At 42.3% G+C, this 19,913-nt stretch overlaps 2 protein-coding genes and 1 long non-coding RNA gene across 3 annotated transcripts in view; 1 reads left to right on the top strand and 2 right to left on the bottom strand.

The window, feature by feature from the left end:
* Positions 1 to 19,913, top strand: part of LOC146674142 (uncharacterized) — a 213,222-nt gene that overhangs the window by 162,674 nt on the left and 30,635 nt on the right. The gene's annotated exons all lie outside the window — the stretch shown is intronic.
* Positions 321 to 1,208, bottom strand: LOC146674145 (uncharacterized). Its single transcript, XM_085384845.1, has one exon. The coding sequence runs from the start codon at positions 1,206 to 1,208 to the stop codon at positions 321 to 323; it is 888 nt and encodes a 295-aa protein (XP_085240971.1).
* LOC146674144 (uncharacterized) lies at positions 1,247 to 17,183 on the bottom strand. Its single transcript, XM_085384833.1, has 3 exons — positions 17,114 to 17,183; positions 8,544 to 9,268; positions 1,247 to 1,267 (listed from the first exon to the last, which is right to left on the bottom strand). Exons 1-3 carry the CDS (start codon positions 17,181 to 17,183, stop codon positions 1,247 to 1,249), a joined length of 816 nt encoding a protein of 271 aa, XP_085240959.1.

Below are 19,913 nucleotides of genomic sequence, written 5' to 3'. Positions count from 1 at the left end.
TGAGCTATATATGATAAAGAGTAGGCAGGTTTACACTGTAATCGAATAATTTTATGTTACTAAACTGCCAGTAGATTTAGCGTGAAATTTTCTGCAAGCGAGATTATATTTATTCTAAGTTAGTAGCAAATGTGATTTTTCCTCTGCCGTCAAAAGATGAATACAATGATGGCCACATTAATATAAACAGGCCCCTTTATCTCAGCATAAATACACCTTCATACATCACTCTATAATCACACGACCCAATTCATCTCTTACCCCTAAAAACGTATTGTCTTCGAATCTGTTTGATGACATTAAGAAGAATTTTTAGTGATTTAGTTGCTTATACAGCTCACAAATTTACCATTTCTGTGTAGAAATAGCAGTGGTAACACCAGACTGCTTGGCAGATTAAACCAGGCTTCGCATCCCAATGTAACACAATTAACATTTTCTCTTGAAATGAATTGTATAGCCCAAACCAGGCCCCAGCAAAACCTTAATACCAGCAGCACAAGTACAGCCGTAATGGTGTAACATGCTCTCTGCTTTGACTGGTCAAAGCCTCCACCGTGTTTTCTTGGTCCTGAATGAATCAAACCACAAAGAACAGAAAGGCTGCAGAAGGAGACAACCATCAGCAATAGTATCAAATGGCAAAAATCCAAAAAGAGAAAGGCATTATTATTTATCACCCAGCCTATACCTATAAAGCAAAACAGCCAAATACAGCCAATGCTTATGTTTCGGATTCTGATCCCTCTTTGGTTTTTCAGGCTCACATAAGTTATGGGGTGAATAACAGCCAGATAGTGCTCCACGCAGGTCAGGGTGTGAAAGTAATTCTCTCCGTGCCACGTCAAAGTAAAAAGAGTGTCCCCTACTTCTAACATGTTCAAATTTTTCTTGTAGATACCACAGCAGCTGAGGATATTCCCTGAGATGCCGACCAGCTCCATGATGACCAGGTGGTAGGTGAAGCTGTCAGAGTGGCTTATCGTAGAGGGGGAGCACTTCTTATGCCATTCTTGGAAGCCATGGTAGAGGATGAAGATGCAGAGAGGGAGGAGGAGGAACAAATTTGTGATGCTGAATGTGGTGAAGATGAGAGAGCCTGGTTCTGACATGAGGCATTCAAGGTCAACTGGAATGTGGGCGTTAATTGAAGAAAGGTTTGGGTGAAGAAAAGTGGAGTCACTGGAAGAGGAAGAGTTTACTGACATCTAGAAGATAATCAGATGAATAAAATGTTAATATTACATCAGCTGTACGTGTATTTGTCCTGAAAGAAAAGAAGCAAAAATGACATATTGATGTTTTCAGTAAAGTATGTTGCTAACACAAACTTCAAATACATTTTTTGATAACAAAACAACACTATTTTCTAAATTGCTCTTATATCTACACAGTTCAAGTCAATTTCAGTCAGTATAAAGAAAAAAATCTGCAGCAATTGCAGCTTTTTTTACGTGTCTTTCATTGATGGGATCTGCATTTTTAAATTTTGACTAAAAAGAAATATGTCAGATTAAACAGTACTCACATGAACACAAACAGAAAACATCCAAAAGCAAACAAATAGTTTAACAAGTGTTAAAGGACACCCACCTTTTCAGTAGTGCTTATTTCCAATCTTCCTTCTATGGTGTTAGAATGTGTGGTAAACTGATATCTGCACTTTATACAGCACTTTAAATCATTAGTGAGTGTTCATATCACATGTGGGAGGAGGAAGGAGGTTTTGCATGTTGCAAAGCAAGCTGTGATGTTTTGAATGTTTTTTAATTTTTTGTATTTTTCATTAGGTGAATGTTAATAATGCTCGCTCCTCTTTCATGGACACCAGAGCATGACCCAGGGACCCAAGATCTATTATTAGACTTATTACTTCTAATACTATAACTACTATGTACTGCTTCTCCCAGAAATGTAATTCTTGCCAGTTCAACTATGTTATTTTGCAGTCACTTCCTTAATGTGGTAGTGTACACTAACCAGATTCCTCCAACAGTTTTGTGTTTTTTACAGAATCCAAATCAACTTGTGATGAAATAGATGGTGCTTGTTTTAACAGCCTTAAGGGTTCAGAGAATGTTATGACGGATGCATTATGTATGTATGCTTAATTTGGTCTTGTTTTTTTTTCATGGTTCATTTCTGTAGGAAAATTTTCTCATTGTTCTCTCCACTTCCAAGCTGACCAGAGCGTCAGCATTTCCCCCCTTGGCTCAGAGATTATTATAACCATAAGAGATTACAATGAGATTTTTCTTTGATATGTTAACACACAACTTATACTTCACAAGTGAAACACAAATCATTTCATGAACGTAAATCTGTATTAAAATCAAATTTTCTTACCTCTCACCTAAACACAAACCATGAAAACGTGATTCCTCTTATCTGTCATGCCTACAATATTTCAAATGACTTAAATATAAACAACTAATGTGTGAGTTACCTGATTTGCTTTTTTGTTTTAATTAAAAAAGAGGTTTTATTTTGTTTCTAGTAGAGAATATAAGGTAGGAGGTTTGCTTTCTAAAGACTAACATATCAGCATGAATTTCCAAGTGATATAGTTCAACAAACACATAGTGTAACAGATATTTCTGTTTAGTCATATAGGGTGTTTAGTCATGGTTAAATACAATAGTGTATCACTGCATTAATTGTGATTATTCAGTGAAGAAGAAAATTGATATCAAAAGCATACAGAATTTCCCAGAAAAAACTAAGATAATTAATTAGCAGAAGAATCTTTCTTGGCTCATATATTTAGTTCTCCAACATGCGTACTGGTTTTTTAATTCCCCAACTCTCTGTGGATGGTACTCATGGCCATTGATCAGTGGGCTTTGATCAGTGGTTGTTGATCAATGGTCATGAGACTTTGCATAATTAAGATTAAGGAACTGACCTCCCAGCCCATTGTTCCTTCAGTGGGCTGGTTTCAGTCATTATGCAAATGTACTGTTTATAAGATTGTAGAAACCTGCAGTCAGCTGAGACTGAAGAAGTCACTTGGATTAGTGACGAAGCGTTTCTCCCACAAAAAGCGACGTCCAGATGAACAGAATCAACTTTTGGAGGTCCCCAAGGTTACTTACTGATCTACTTTTTGGTCTCACCTCTGAGACATGGAAAACAGACCACCGGACCTGCACAGAGAAATAGACACGAGAAATCCAAGAGGAATGTGACATAGTGCGGGAGAATGCAAGGAAGTCAACAGACAGAAGTGAAAAAACATTATGATGGGAAAGTGAGAAGCTCTGTGTTATATCCTGGCGATCGTGTCCTCATCCGAAATCTGACCCCTAGAGGATGAACGGCAAAGATTCATAATCACTGGGAACAGGATATCCATGTTGCCATTCGTCAAGTTGCTGAAGGCCTTCCTTTTTTTTTTTTTTTTTTGCCTGTCCTGTTTGGTTCTTTTGCCATCAGAATTATTGTCTAAATGTGAGCCTTGCCGTAATGGTCTATATGATTCACCTTATATTGTTTATTTTATTTATTTTTTATTTTCACTTGCTAGATATGGGACAGACTTGAATGAGGAAAAGAAAAGGGAGAAGGGGGGTTGCAGTGACGTCCCCGTGAGCTCCGCCGGCAGCCAGCTGTGCCAGAGTGACCGAGCCCCAGGCCGAGAGGCTGAGGGCACACCACCCCCGAAGTAGCCAAGCGAGCCCCAGGCTCCAGGCCCCGATAAGCAGCCACCAAGGAGGCCCATCCCTGGACACAGAGGGCGTCTGAGGGCGTCTGCCACTGGCAAGGGAAGTGGTGGGGGAGATAGGCCTCCATACCTTGGAGGACCTGGGATGTCCCCTGAGAGGTGGCGTCTGATACCCGACCTGACATATGGACACAGACAAACAGGCACACACAGATACAAACATCCATTCCCACCCTCATGCTCTCATATGCAATTACTCAACACTCACCCAACGTAGAGACAGACATAGAGAGACACTGTACACACAATCACACTCCCCAAGCGTACTCTAAGCCCCGGGTCTAGGTACCCTTGCCCCTGGAGGGGGAAACTGCACCCAGACCCAGGTGGTGTTACCCTTTTCCCTGGGGTGGGGAGAAGCAGACCGCCCCAACTCCACAGCAGCAGGGAGGCCCCACATTCCAGACCCCAGTCGGACGGCCAACTTCTCCTCCTAGCCAACCTGGGTGTCTATTGTCTTGTGTAGTTTGGGAGATGATTGGATGATGGGGTGGGTGCAGTTTTCTCTGGGGTGGAGTCAGGTGGGCTGCCCCGGACTCTGTGGGGCTGGGCGGTGCTGCTGCTGCGGGCCCCGGTCCGGATGGGCCTGGGCCCCCTGGGCCCTGGTGGGTTCCAGAGTGTGGGGGTGCCTACTGGGGTCAGCGGGGGAGCTGGGGTCAGCGGGGGTCAGCGGGGGAGCTGGCCCCAGGGAGGGGCCGCTTGCCCCTCTCTTTCTTCCCTCCCCATCCTCAGCTGCCTCCCTATTCCCGCTCTACCACACCCACCCACACACGCAGGGCTTGGGGTGCAGGTGAGGCAGTCCCCCTCTGTCCCCTTCTGGCCGCCTGTGCCTCAATTTTATTCTGCCACCTAGACATCCACATTACTCACACTTTCACATAACACATACATATAGGGCCTTGGGGGTGGGCACGTTTTACAGCATCCAGAGGATTGTCGGTGTACTCCAACCCACCTCTGGCGCTGGTGCCCTACCCTCAATTTTAAATGCATTTAGACACTAAGGGTTTTCGGGAGGAGCCGTGCTGTTCTCTGAGAGGAAGCAAGTACCATGCTCTCCTGAGTTTTAAATGCACTTTAAAACAGCACATAGCAACACTACATATGAGCAGGCGTAGGGAGGTTTGAGGTCTTCACTCACCCTGGTTCTGTTAGCCGAAAGGAAGTATAAACAAAAAAATTTGTAACAAAATATTTTCTATATTTTTCTATAGTTTGAAAACAAGAGTTAAGATACACCTTTACTATGCTTTAAAGTGAAAATAATTGATCAAAAACCACGTTAATTGCAAAAAAATGACTATATGTTTAATCATTATTTTTTGAAACATCAGAATCAGAATCAGAATGGGGTTTATTGCCAAATGTTGAGCAGGTTTACAATATTAGGAAATTGCTGCGGTGCTTCAGTGCAAACATGGTGTCATAAATAACACTTAAATAGACATGGAAAAAATAAAAGTAGGGATAAGAATTAAAAGTGCTACGTGGAAAGATATGTGCATGAGATATACATGAGATATATATATGAGAGTAAGAATTAAGAGTGCTACGTTGAAAGATATATACATGAGTGCAGGTGGTGATCAGTGCCAAACATGGAATGATACAGTGAACACAGCGTAGGGTCATGTGTTAGTGGCGGGGACAGTCATATGGTTATTGTTCATGTGTCCAACAGCAGAGGGGAAGAAACTGTTCTTATGGCGAGAGGTTCTGGTGCGGATGGACCGGAGCCTCCTGCCTGAGGGGAGCAGGTCAAACAGACTGTGTCCAGGGTGAGAAGGGTCAGCTGAGATCCGAGCTGCACGCCGCAATGTCCTGGAGGTGTACAGGTCCTGCAAAGATGGGAGTCTGCAGCCAATCACCTTCTCAGCAGAGCGCACAACACGCTGCAGTCTCTGTTTGTCCCTGATAGTGGCTCCAGCGTACCACACGGTGATGGAGGAGGTGAGGATGGACTCAATGATTGCAGTGTAGAACTGCATCATCGTCCGTGTTGGCAGGTTGAATTTCTTCAGCTGCCTCAGGAAGTACATCCTCTGCTGGGCTTTCTTGATGACGGAGGTGATGGTGGGCTCCCACTTCAGGTCCTGGGTGATGGTGGTACCCAGGAAGCGGAATGAGTCCACAGAGGTGATGGGGGTGTCAGTCAGGATGATGGGGGGGAGTGGAGCTGTGTGCTTCCTGAAGTCCACAATAATCTCCACTGTCTTCTGGCTGCACCAGGACACCAGACGTTCAACCTCCCTCCTGTAGGCAGACTCGTCCCCGTCCGAGATGAGTCCAATAACGGTGGTGTCATCTGCAAACTTGATTAGCTTGACAGACTGGTGGGTGGAGGTGCAGCAGTTGGTGTACAGGGAGAAGAGCAGAGGAGAAAGAACACAGCCCTGAGGGGAGCCGGTGCTGATGGTCCGGGAGTCCGAGACATTCTTTCCCAGCCTCACATGCTGCTTCCTGTCCGTCAGGAAGTCAGTGATCCACCGGCAGATGGGATCAGGCACATTCATCTGGGAAAGCTTGTCTCGGAGATGGTCTGGAAGGATGGTGTTGAAGGCAGAGCTGAAGTCCACAAACAGGATCCTGGCGTAGGTTCCTGGGGAGTCCAGATGCTGCAGGATGAAGTGTAGGGCCATGTTGATGGCGTCGTCTACAGATCTGTTGGCTCTATATGCAAACTGCAGGGGGTCCAGGAGGGGGGCCGTGAGGGTCCTGAGATGGGAGAGAACTAGGCGCTCAAAGGACTTCATGACCACAGATGTCAGAGCCACGGGTCTGTAGTCATTTAGTCCAGTGATCCTAGGTTTCTTGGGGACAGGGATTATGGTGGAGGACTTGAAGCAGGCAGGCACATGACATGCCTGCAGTGAGGAGTTGAAAATGCCAGAAAACACTGGGGCCAGCTCGTTTGCACAGTGTCTGAGGGTGGCAGGAGACACACCGTCTGGGCCGGGAGCTTTCCGAGCATTCAGGTTCTTAAACTGCTTCCTCACATCTGCTTCATGAATATGAAGAGTTGTGGTGGGAGGAGGTGGTGTGAAATCCTCTTTTGTGTGGGGTGAGGAGGGGGGTGTTGTAGGTGAAGTGTTTGAAGGTGGTGATGGCTCTATGGAGGGGGGAGAGGTGGGGGAATTAGTGTCCAAAGTGTCTCTATTGTTGGGGCCGTTGGAGGTGTGAAGGCTGCCTGATGGCTCGTCAAAACGACAGTAGAAGTCGTTAAGGGTGTTGGCCAAGAGCAAGTCATCAGTGGAGTGGGGGGTTTTAGGCTTGTAGTTTGTGATATTCCTAAAACCTTTCCACACAGAGGCCGAGTCATTCTCTGAGATCTGCTGCTGCATCTTCTCAGAGTGCTGATGTTTAGCAATGTCCACTTCTTTAGTGAACCTGTACTTGGCCTCTCTGTAGCAGTCCCTGTCTCCGCTTCTGAACGCCTTTCTCTTTTCCAGCCACAGCTTTTTGAGTTTAGGAGTAAACCAGGGTTTGTCATTGTTATAACTCACCCTGGTGCGTGATGGCACAATGCTGTCCTCACAGAAGTGGATATAGGAGGTGACAGTGTCCGTAAACTCGTCCAAGCTGTTAGAAGCAGCCTTCATTGTGTCCCAGTCTGTAGACTCCAAACACGTGCGAAGCTCCTCCACAGCCTCGTTGCTCCACAGTTTTTTAGTCCTCACGACAGGTTTGGAGAGCTTCAGCCTCTGTCTGTACGCGGGGATTAGGTGGATCATGACGTGGTCAGAAAGTCCGAGTGAAGCGCGGGGCACCGCGCGACAGGCCCCGCTGATCGTGCTGTAACAGTGGTCCAATGTCCTCTCCTCTCTGGTCGGGCATTTAATATACTGCTTGTATTTGGGAAGCTCATGGCTCAGATTGGCTTTGTTAAAGTCCCCAAGAGCAATGATGAGAGAGTCCGGGAATGTCCACTCCGTGTGGAGAATCTGCTCCGCGAGTGCGCACTGAGCTGCCTGCGCATCTGCGTCTGGCGGGATGTAAACAGCGGCCAGGATGAATGAAGCAAACTCCCGCGGAGAATAAAACGGTTTGCAGTGGATAAAAAGATATTCCAGAGAGGAAGAGCAGTGCTGAGCAATCACTGTCACATCTGTGCACCAGCCACTATTGATGTAGAAGCAGAGACCTCCACCTTTGGACTTACCGGAGAGAGCGGCCTGCCGGTCCGCGCGCAGCAGATGGAAGCCCTCCAGTTTGAGCGCGCAGTCTGGGATGTTCTCACTGAGCCACGACTCCGTAAAACATAAGACACAGGAGGAGGCATATGTTTCGTTTTCTGTGCTGTGCTTTTTACATGAAACTACTTTCATCAAAGATAAAATTTTTATGTGCTGAGAAAATAAGAAACAAATGTGAAATGGATACAACTTATGTTGGATATTTATTTATAAATATAATATACTAATTTGATTTATAACCACCTATCTACAGCTTCTTCTTTTTCTGCCTTCAGTTATTCTTCCTTTGTAATTTGTGCTCAGGACACAGACTACAAGAAAGCAAATGCTAATAGCGGCATTGATTTGCTACCTAAAAATCAGATTTTTACTTTATTTTTAATTACTTTGTGCAATTGCTTACTAGTCTAAGCACAACATGCTTCAGTGATTTGTTTGTACCTTTGTTTATATTGATCCTATCAACGCAAAACTAGCTGCTATTCTCAGTGGATGTTGTTTTTGCAAAATACAGAGTTTCCCAGTCTTTTCAAAAGTAGTACATGTAACACTATACTAAAGAGAAAATGTAACCAGACAAAGCTTGTCATTATTACACAATTACTCCCTCCAAAACCATAGATTACAGTCCAAAGCACACTAGATGCAAACTTCAACAGCAGCATTCCCAGTATGTACAAAATGGTGTAAAATGCTCTCCGCTTTGATTGGTCAGTCTTATCCGTCCCCCTTTCTCCTGGGCCTGGACGAGTCAAAACACAGAGAACAGAAAGACTACAGAAGGAGATGGGGATTATGGACAATATATTTAAGCAGAGGTGAACAATGATGAAAATGTTTTCTTTCATCACTGAACCTGCCCCAGCAACACAAAGCACCCAGACACAGCCAATAGTGGTATTCCTCATTCTGATCCCTCTTTCATTTTTCAGGTCCAAGTAGACGATGGGATAAACAACAGCTAGGTAGCGCTCCAAACATGCCAGGATGTGAAAGAAAGTCTGTCCATACCAGCGAAAATAATTAATAAATGTTCCTACTAGTAACATTATTAAATCTTGCTTGTAGATTCCAAAACAGCAGATGAGACACCCAATAATACCAATCAGCTCCATGGTCGCCATGTGGTAGATGAAGCTGTCTGAGGGACTCACTGTTGTTGCTGAGGAGGTGGAGCGCTTTTTCCACCATTGTTGGAGGCGATAGCAGAGAATGACAATGTAGAGAGGGAGGAGGAGTACAATTTTGGTGATACTATATGAGATGAAAATATAAGAGCTTGGTCTGGAGAGGAGACACAGTGTGCTTAAAGGGATAGAGGTGCTGAAAGAGGAATCATTCACTGGCATGTCTGAAAAAGAAAAAGACAGACATGAAATGCCTTTGCTACATGAGTTACATTTCCATCTATTCAAGAAGAGTGGTTCTTCATCTATTAACCAAACTGTATTTTTTCCATAAATATATTCAATTTATTAAATTTGCTTATGATACACTGATGCACTTTACAAGGAGTGAATGATAAATAATGATATTAAAACGTAGTCAGTGTGTTTCAACGTAAATTCATAATTTGTGAACTCAAGTGGACTTTTGTTTAGCCTGACAGTCAAATAGACGATGATATAGATGAAATAAAATAAAATAGATGATGGTATATGAGGGACAATAACAGCTTAAATATGTAATAGAGGTTTTAAAGTATACTCACCTGGTCAGTTGTTTGATCGCCTTGTACTGTGAGAGACTGCTGTAAGCTAATCCAAATATGAGGAATCTCATGGGAAACATTAATGCGGGTGTTTGCGTAACAGATGGAGGACTACCAAGGAGTTTTGCATGTTTCCAAACAAATTCTCCCACTTAATCTTTTTACACAGTTAATGTCTGTAGGGAAATTTTGCCATCACTTTCTCTGATGACCAAAGCATAGAACATTTCTCAAATACTAAATCTGAGTGGATATTTCCATTAACAGACGAAAAAAAAAAGTTTCCATCAAGTGCCTTCATCTCACACTCAAAGACACCGCAGCAGTCAGAGATTCACATAAGATGCCTTTGAGCCCATACATCTGCCTGAGAAACAAAGGAAAAAAGAATCTCCTCATGAGCATTTTTGTGATTTCCTTCCTCTTTGGAATTAAAAGAGACCACCCAGACACATGAGATATCATTGGAAAGCCCAGTATGCCTGTTTAGTACATCAGGACTTAGTAACTTAGTAACTCAAATATGTTAAAAAGATATAGACCAAAAACCAAGGTCTATCACAGAGGACATAGCTGAATAGGCTAGTTTGCAGGGGGTGTTAACAATGCCAGCATGTCTATTGTGAAAACTGTAGAATAGGTTGCTCCCCATGTATGGCTCGCACAGTATGCTTTAAAATTTATCTGAATTTATATTCTTTGGCTGTCCACCAAGAATAACAGCTTTCATTCCTGTATTGCACATGCATGAAACGTAAGACGATTTGACCTGCCTCATTTCCATCTGCTGTTTATTTACTTTCAAGCTTTTTGAAACGCCAAAATGTTGAGGAAAAGCACAAAGTTTTTCAAATGGATTGCCAATGAGGTGGAGATGTTGCTGTGACTAACACAAGGGTACAAAGTTGCAAAAGCAAGCGAGAATATAGACTGGGAGACATACCAAAACAAATACGCTGAAATTAACATTCCGTCTTGAAGAAAAGCTATCTGGAGCATGTACAAACTGATATTAATCTTTAATAGGGCTGTGAAAAATGGGAAAAACCAAAACAACTGCTGTACAATTCCATCCGCCATCTTAGCTGAATTGGTCACATGGTCACATGACTGCATCATATGACTAAAATGTGTCATCATTTTCGAAAGCCTCTGTTTTCGCAGTCCACACTGCAACGTGAAAGCAGCATTTTCAAATTTATCCACTTTGGAGAGCATTTTCAAAAAGCTCCATTTTTCTTGAACAAAAACGCCATCTCAGTGTGGACGGAAGCCTGAAATAGAACAGTTTGTTGTACTGTCTGTATCAAACCGATATTATGAAAGCTATATAGCATGCCAAATAATTACAGGCAAAATAAATAATACCTACCAGAAGGAAATAACTGAACAGCATAATTTGCAATAATTTAAATTAAGAATGCAAATATCAACACAAAAACAGATCTTACACATCAAAACATTTATACCTTTCCACTCTCAGTGTCAAAATAAAATATATAACAAATGAGGGACCAATAGTTTAAGTTGACCCTCACCTTGTAATCTAATTGAAACATTGTAGCTTTAGCTTGAATGATTAAATAGCGTTTACCCTCACTGACTTTATTTTTTGTTGCTGTTTTGTTTGAACAAGATGTTAATTTTCCTGTTCTGTGTAGAAAAAGCAAACGTTACACCAGACTAGAGATGGACCGATCCGATATTACGTATCGGTATCGGTCCGATACTGACCTAAATTACTGGATCGGATATCGGAGAAAAATAAAAAATGTAATCCGATCCATTAAATATCACGAAAGCACCTCACAAAACTTGCAACACGCCGTAACTCACCTCAGAACGTTAGCAGTCGGAGCAGTATGCATCACGTGATAGAGCGGCTGTGGCATGCGGGACCTGTCGGTGGTCTGGATAGCATGTGGAGCTTTGCTAGCAACCCGGCATTTCATCTCCGACAAAGTTATCCCCGAGAGAAGTAAAGCAAGTGTGTAAGTCCATCTCTGAATGTTTGTAAAGCATTCCTGCGTTAAGCTTAACAAGCGATATATGGAGCGACTGCCTCTCCTGCTGCTACTTCAATCATGAAACTGCTTAATGATCAGCTGATCGGCTTTTCTGTCGCGAGTCCGTTTCTCTAGTTTGTTTTTGGCCCACTTTGCACCAGAAAGAGGAAACCAGCGGCTGAACAACAGCAGCACGTTTAAGCTTGATCAGCTGTTGTTAGAATGTATTTAATATTACTTTCTACTCCAGGATCTTTTTCTACGTAGCTGACGGCTGGTAACTGTGCAGGGGCGGATCTAGCAAAGTTTAGCCAGGGGGGCCGATAGGGCATGAACAGGGAAAAGGGGGCACAAAGAAATACTTTCTTATTCTCATTTACAATGTCTAGCTTTTAATAAATAATTATCTGACACCCAAAGTTTTAATTTGATGTAAAATGAATAGAAGTCCATTACTGTATATAGTGACTATTAAGTCTAATATATATACCCTAGTAAGCTATAGTACTTTTTCCTTTGGGAAGGTACCATCTGTGCAGTCTGCAATTTTGTTGAAGAAAGATGTTGAATCTATTTAATATTTCTTGAAAAATAATTGATTTCTGTGCATTTTTTTTCACACTGCATCAAATTAAGGTTGATTACGTCGATTAAGCATCATGAGGTGGAGCGTGAGGGGTGGTTCCCTATTTTTTATTTATTTATTTTTGTTGTTGCTGGGAGTTGGAACCCTATTAGTTAGGTTGCTTAATATTTCTGCTAAGTACTCTTTAAAATACCAGAATAGGGAGGATGGTGCAGGTTTAAGTTTATTAGATTGATCAGTATTGCTGAACTATGAAATATTTTTTTTGCATACAGGTATAACAGAATAGCTTTAGTGTAGTTGTTGTTTTAAACTTGAGTATGAACTTATACAAAATGCAGCAAGATATTTAAAAAACAGTTGTGTTGATTAAAAAACACTATCGGATTCATATCAGTATCGGCAGATATCCAAATTTATGATATCGGTATCGGTATCGGACATAAAAAAGTGGTATCGTGCCATCTCTACACCAGACTGCTGGCAAAATGTACCCTTAGAAAAAAACATTTCATAATCAGACAATAATTTCCCTCTGAATTATTGAGCACATCCCCAAATCACAGTCCTGGCAAACCTCAATACCAGAACAACCAGCAGGACCACAGTAGTGTAGAATGCCCTCTGCTTTGACTGGTCAACCCTGTCCCTGTTCCCCTGGGCCAGGACGGATCAAAATACAGAGTACACAAAGACTGCAGAAAGATATAGTTATTATTGATATTATATGGAGGCAGAAGTACACAATGAAAAAGATGTCTTCTTTCATTGACAAACCTGCCCCAAACATAGAAAGCAGCCAAGCACAGTCACTAGATATATTTCTCATTCTGATTCCTCTTTCATTTCTCAGTCACGTGATGGGATGACCAACAGCCAAGTAACGCTTCACACAGGTCAAGATGTGAAGTCTCTCCAAACCAGTTGGACAAATACATAAGGCCCCCACTAACAGTATATTTAAATCTTGGTTGTAGTTAGCGAAACAGATGAGGATACATCCAAAACTATAAATTAGTTCCATAGTGACTATGTGGTATGTGAAACTGTCTGACTGACTTGCTGTTAATGCTGAGAAGACAGAGTGCCCTCTCCACCACTGTTGCAGAACATATTAGAGGATAAGTGTGCATAGGAGGAGGAGGATAATGGTGATGCTGAAGGAGATGAAAATAAGGGACCTTGGTCTGTAGATGAGACACTGTATTTTCAAAGGGAGAGAATAGCTGATCAAGGAAAGAAAGTCATTGAAGGTGGATGAGATTACTGACATCTGGAAGAAAATATAAAATAACAATCACATATACAACATAAAATCATATCAAATGTCAAACTGAGAAAATGTACTACTGTAAAAACAAAATAAGCTGATTTTGAATTTGATGGCAGGAACACATGGCCTTGTCTTAATTTTCCAATATAGATTTTTGACCTTGATCAATTAATTCAAAATTTCACAGTTTCTTTAATGATATTATGTACATCACACAAGATACTTAAAGACTTTGCAATTTCACATTGAGAACCAGTATTCTTCAACAAATTGTATATGCAGTTTTTTTCCAGATTGGTGAAAATATGCCTGTCTAAGATGGTCTCGTTATATTATTTTCACTACCATTTAACTTTTAATATTTTTCATGAGAATACAAATTGTCTCACTTTAAACTTTTCTTTTTTTCTTTCTTTTTTTTTTGCCTGACCCATTTGGTTCTTTAGCCGTCAGAATTGTTGTCTGAAGACCAACAAGGATACCCAATGGATTTATTTTGCCAAATGGATCATCATGGCATTGCCGTATTGGTCCATTTGATCAACCTTTGTTTTTATTATTTATTTTATTTTCAGTTGTTACAGATGGGACAGACATGAGTGAGGGATAGGAAAGGGAGAGAGAAAGAGGAAGGAAAAGAAAAACAGAAGGGGAGAGGGACAGTGAGAAAGGGGGGGAGGAAAAAAATCTCCTGGATCACCTGTTGAGAGAAGAAGAATAGAAAACAAGCGAAAAAAAAAAAAAACCCAAAGCAACATACTAAACACAACACCATCGCATTAATCTAGCTAAGTGTAAACAGCAGTAAATACTAAATATTCAATGTTGTTGTGCAGCACGCAGGACAGACAGCGCACAATGTGCTTTGAAGTAGCAGCCAAGAAAGGTGTAATTTAAGTCTACGAGCAGTGAACACACATGTGCATACCTGTGTGGATCAGCGCGCTTGTATTCAAATGGTTTCCCCATGTAAAGGTCTGCAAGAGGATGTAGCGAGCCATAGCCCCGTCCCCCAGGGCGTGAAGCAGGTATGGAGGAGATCCAGGCTCCAGACATCCAGAGGCCCCAGAGTGCGAGACCCCAAGGAGGACCACCGGAGGGGCATCCGTGCCACCCTCATGGGAAGGGCTGAGGATCCCCAGACGAGGCGTCACCCAGTAGCCACCGAGCAGAAGCTAGAGGGGGCTGCACCGGCGTGCCGCCGGCTCTGCCGGCAGCCAGCTGTGCCAGAGTGAACCGAGCCGCAGGCCCAGAGGCCGGAGGCCCGAAGGCCCCCCCCGCATCCCGGAAGAGGCCTGACCGAGCAACAGGCGCCAGGCCCTGCCAAGTAGCCACCAGGAGTGAGCTGGTACATACCTGAGCGCCCAGCCCCGGACACCAAGAACCACCAATGCACCGACCCCTGAGGGCATCAGTCACCAGCAGGGAGTGTGGTGAGGGGAGATAGGCCTTGGAGGGCCTGCGAGTTCCCAGAGAGGTGGAGTGTAAGACCCAACCTGACATATAAACACAGACAAACAGGCACACACAGACACAAACATGCATTCCCACCCTCATGCACACATATGAAAACACTCAGCACTCACCCAACGTAAGGATTGACATAAATGGACATGTACACACAATCACACTCCCCAAACATACTCTATACCCCGGGTCCAGGTACCCTCTCCCCCAGAGGGGGAAACAGAACCCAGACCCAAGAGATGTTACCCTTCCCCCCGGGGTGGAGGCAAGCAGACCGTCCCAGGCTCCGCAGCAGCAGGGAGGCCAATCGGACATCTCCTCCCAGCCCCCCCGCCCCGATGGCTAGTAGAGAACGGGGGTGTGTGAAGACCCCATACCTCCCTCCTCCCGCTCATGTGTAGTGTTGCTGCGTGTTGTTCTAAAGTGCATTTAAAACAAGGGAGAGCATGGTGCTGCTGCCAGAGAGCAGCAGGTGTTAGCACGGCCCCTCCCGAGAACCCTCAATGTCTACATGGATTTAAAATTGAGAGGTGGGCACCAGCGCCAGAGGTAGGTTTAAGTACACAGACCGTCCACTGGACGCCGTTAACGTGCCCACCCTCAAGGCCCTATATATATGTGTGTGTTATGAGAGTGTAAGTAATGTGGATGTCTAAGTTGTGAGATAAAATTGAGGCACAGGTGGCCAGAAGGGGATAGAGGGGGGGGAATGTCTCCCCTGCACCGTGGTGACACACCCGCACCCCAAGGCCCTACCTGTGTGGGTGGATGTGGTGGAGCGGGAAGAGGGAGGTAGCCGGGGATGGTGAGGAAAAGAAGGGAGGGGAGGATGCCCCTCCCTAGGGCCAGCTCCCCCGCTGACCCCAGTAGGCACCCCCGTCTTCTGGTACCCACCAAGGCAAGGGAGCCAAGGCCCATCCAGACCGGGGCCTATGGCAGCAGCACTGCCAAGCCCCAACTTTAAACTTTTCTTATGGTTTCTGGCTCTTTTGTGAATAAAATATGTTTGTTTTTTGGTTTTTGGTTTTTTTACAGTGTACTCAGCATCCAAAGTCTTTTTGAAATTGCGGTTTCATGACCCGTGGGGTTGTGTTTCTTCAAAATCTTTAAAATGTAAAGTTGTAATATATTCATATTCCAGGTATTCCTCAAAAAATATGTTTGTAACATGAGGCCATTTGCTTTTTTATTTATTTTTTCATTAATTTAAAAAAAAATGCAGTTTTTGTATCACTACCCCACTCTTCCACAAGTGGAGTCAAAAATGACCCCAAGCAGTTCCTGTGGAATCTTCTATGGAACTTTCATTCTGAAGCAACTCTGACTGTCCCACTTACACTTCTAAAGGATCAGGAATGAATTTTTACACAGTAACATACATGATTTAAAGTCAGGGCTGCACATAAGTGGTCTGCAGGTGTGCATTCAATGTCAAAATAAAAGGAAATTCCCAGAAATTCCAAGAATACGCGCTTCTTTTGCGGTGGAGGAACACCAAAGTAACTGCTTACCGAGCTTGCTTCTTCGACATCTTTAAGAGTTCTGAACAAATATCTGTCCTCCTCCAGAACATCTAATGTACACAAACAAGCGTTCCAACTTCTTATCTTTATTTTGACAGCAAATGCGCACCTGCTCGACCATTTATTTGCAGCCCTATTTATAGTTTCCTGTGCATTTCAAACATTGCCCTTTCTGAGGTTTTTTTTATATTTAAAGTAACATAGCTGCTATGAGGCCAGCTAGGATCCCTGTGGCCCTACAAATGATCCAGGATGGATGTGATGAAGAGCCCATCGGAGGCATTGACTCAGAATCGCACATCTCGGATATGGAGGACCCAGACTATTGTCCCCCCCACTGGACAAGGCCAGTCAGATACAGAGGAGTCCTCTGATGAGTCCTCTGAAGAGGAAATGGATATTGAGTCCAACAGAATGAGCCCCTCTTACTGCTCTAGCCACAATATTCTGAATTAGTCGGCCAGGGCTTGCACCTGGGTTTAGTACTTTCTCCCCAGTAAATGCATGGAATATGTTCATGTCTTAAAATATAATAGAAGAGGTGCTGACATGCACAAACATGGAGGCACGAAGAGTAGCCAAAGACGTTGGAAAGGAGTGGAAAAATGTAAACAAATATAAGCTCCTGACCTTCATTTGATTGACCATTCTTGAAGGAAGTGAGAAGAACTGGGATGTACAAGTCCTCTGCATAACCCATTGTTCAAGGCCACTATGTCAATTCAAAGATTTGAAGATATTCACAGTTTCTTGCACTTTGATGACAAGAGAACCAGAGCCTACCGACTGAAAACAAACCACATCGCAGCTTTCTGCTACATATGGGACCTGTTCCTGGTCAACTGCAGGCAGAAATTCATCCTCAGTGATTGTGTTACAGTGGATGAACAACTTGTGCCTTTCAGTTGGAAGGCCCAGCTTCTGCAGTATATGCAGAGCAAGCATACAAAAGTGATACAACTGATACAAAAACTGCAATTTCTTAAAATTAATGAAAAAAATAAATAAAAATGTAAAGGGCCTCATGTCACAAACATGTTTTATGAGGAATACCTCAAATATGAAAATATAACAACTCTTCGTTTTAAAGATTTTGAAGAATAACAACCAAGTTTATAGCAAAATGCATTGTTTCTATTTGGGGTCATTTTTGACCCCACTCGTGGAAGAGTGTAGGTATTGGTAGGTTGTGCATCCAAGGGGTAATTATGTCTTGAATGAAAACCTAATGATGTAAAAACAGACAAATATTCTATAATTGTTTAGTTGTGACAATATTGTTTATTTTATTTTTTATCTTTAAAGATCTTTTCCCTTGTAACTAGTGTGAAGCGATGCAGTGTTGGTGTGATTGAGGAGTCTGCTCTGTGGTGACTAAAGTGATCAGCTAAAAGAGGAAAAAGAAGAACAAGACTCACTTTGTCAGTAGTCTGATCTTCCTCCTATTGTCAGCCACTCTTGTAAATGTCTGATTCGAATGTCCACCTCTTTAAAAAAAATGAGTGTTTTTGTAATAGGTAAAAGGAGGAGTACAGGAGAGTTTTGCATGCTGCAATTCAAGTTCGTTCTTCGAATCTTTTTACACGGTTAAAATACGTTGGCCTTTATATTTTCTTTCTTTTCCCCTTTTCCCATAAGACCAGATAACAATTAGCATGACGTTTGTTCAGTGTTGTCAGTTACACGAGCCAAGGTGTGTCCATGACGGCACTTTGTATTAAGAGATTAGAAAAGCTGCAATGTTATGAAAATACACGCAAAGTAGAAATTTAACTCAACCACAAAGATTTGCTTCCAGATGGCTGAAATGTGCTCTTAGAAGGACTTTGCGAATGATCACCACCAGCTAATCATGCAGCTAGAATGAAGCCATGCAAATGATATTCGTTTTTTCATAACATTTTCATAATTCAAATAACTTTGAAACAAACAACGATCCATGTGTATACAAATCAAGGAATGCAGTTTAGGTCATCACAGCTGTTCTCGTGTTTTATTCAAATATGAGCTTTCTTGTTTTGATTCTCGCAGGGGTGTTTAACCATGAAAATAACACAAAGTAAATATGTCTATATCATGAAGAATCCAATCCCTGGTTTCGACCACATGACCTATTAATATTTCTCACAGGTGTATTTTTAGTTAATAATATATTGATATGCAAAAAAAAACTGTGACTCTGCCATAAGAGTCACATTGAAGTAATGCACCACGCTCCACCAGTCCACCCTCTACTTGCAGGTTTTTTTTTTTTTTAAATGTGCAACAATATTCATTTTATATGCGTGGAAATGAAGCAGTATATATCAGATGAAAAATCATAGGAAATGTAATATTGTTGGGTGAGCGTTGGAGGATTTTTCATTTTTCATATCTGCATAGTTGGTGCTGAACACTGGTTGGATGGTCCCCCTGTTTTTTGCCTATGGCGCCAATCAGTTCAAGTATGTTCAGTTAATAATCAGTTAATAATAATAAGAGACAGTCAGTGTCAGTTTGACACTTTGGTGTCTAAATCTTTGAGAGATCTTCTGTAACAAAAAAATCCTAAAATGGCTATGAAAAAGACAGATATCCACAGCTGTTTTTGTCAACAGAAAAACAACAACAAGAACGCAACAGTGACTTTACTTGCAGTTCTGTATAACTAACACCAGATGGCAGTAAATAGCCATATGTCACTCTGTATCAAACACAAACTGATAACTAGCTAAGCAGATGGCCACATAATGTCAGTGTATTTTTACATTGCCTGACACAGACATTCTTGTTTCTCTCCCTGTGCTATTTTTCATTCCTACAAGGTCTTTCCCCTCTTGTATTTAAGAAATGACAAAACAAACCCACTTTTGGCCGCTCCCTTATTCACAAGAGGTCCCCACAGCAGGTAAGACCACTTATTTTTGTCACAAATACATATACAGTTATGAACAAGTATTTGCCACTTACTCTTTTTTTTGGCATATTTTTCATACTTAAAGCAAAGTAAATTAGGAAATCAAAACTTTTTAAATCATTTAACTCATTACTTCATTTCAATCATGATTTAAAAAATGCTATACAAACCTATGTGAAAATGTAAGTGTGGAAAAGTTTACAAAGCAGTTTTTACAGTTTTAGGACTCCACACCAAACTAAATGAGAGTCACTATCCACAAAAGAAGAAAACTTTGAAGAGTGGTGAACTTTCCCAGAAGCAGCTAGCCTTCAAAAATTACTCCAAGACTGCACTGATGACTCACCCAGGAGGTCCCAAAAAAGCACAACAAAAAAGAAAGTCTACAACGGTGGAAGAATTTAAGAATAGTGTTCTTTAGCATAAAATTATGAAGACTTAAATATTTAAAATAAAGTGATATAATAATGGATATAATCACTCATGTAAAATTGTTCTGAGGTCAGAGAAATTGAAATTTGAAATTACTTTTGG

The sequence above is a fragment of the Rhamphochromis longiceps genome, linkage group LG3, assembly GCF_057381845.1.
Source record: "Rhamphochromis longiceps isolate RC_006_pf linkage group LG3, R_longiceps_female_GT1.1, whole genome shotgun sequence".
Classification (NCBI taxonomy): Eukaryota; Metazoa; Chordata; class Actinopteri; order Cichliformes; family Cichlidae; genus Rhamphochromis; species Rhamphochromis longiceps.
The sequence above is the reverse complement of the archived record's forward strand: the minus strand, read 5'-3'. Positions and strand labels throughout refer to the sequence as shown.

Bases quoted from the DNA above. Each gene is read 5' to 3' on its own strand.
- LOC146674145 (XM_085384845.1), bottom strand. From the start codon at position 1,208: ATGTCAGTAAACTCTTCCTCTTCCAGTGACTCCACTTTTCTTCACCCA.
- LOC146674144 (XM_085384833.1), bottom strand. From the start codon at position 17,183: ATGGGTTATGCAGAGGACTTGTACATCCCAGTTCTTCTCACTTCCTTC. The intron at 9,269-17,113 runs GTCAGGAGCTTA...TTTCTTTTTCAG, and splicing joins GAATGGTCAATCAAATGAAG to ACATGCCAGTGAATGATTCC. The intron at 1,268-8,543 runs GTAATCTATGGT...CTTTTCTTTCAG, and splicing joins CATCTAGTGTGCTTTGGACT to GACAAATACACGTACAGCTG.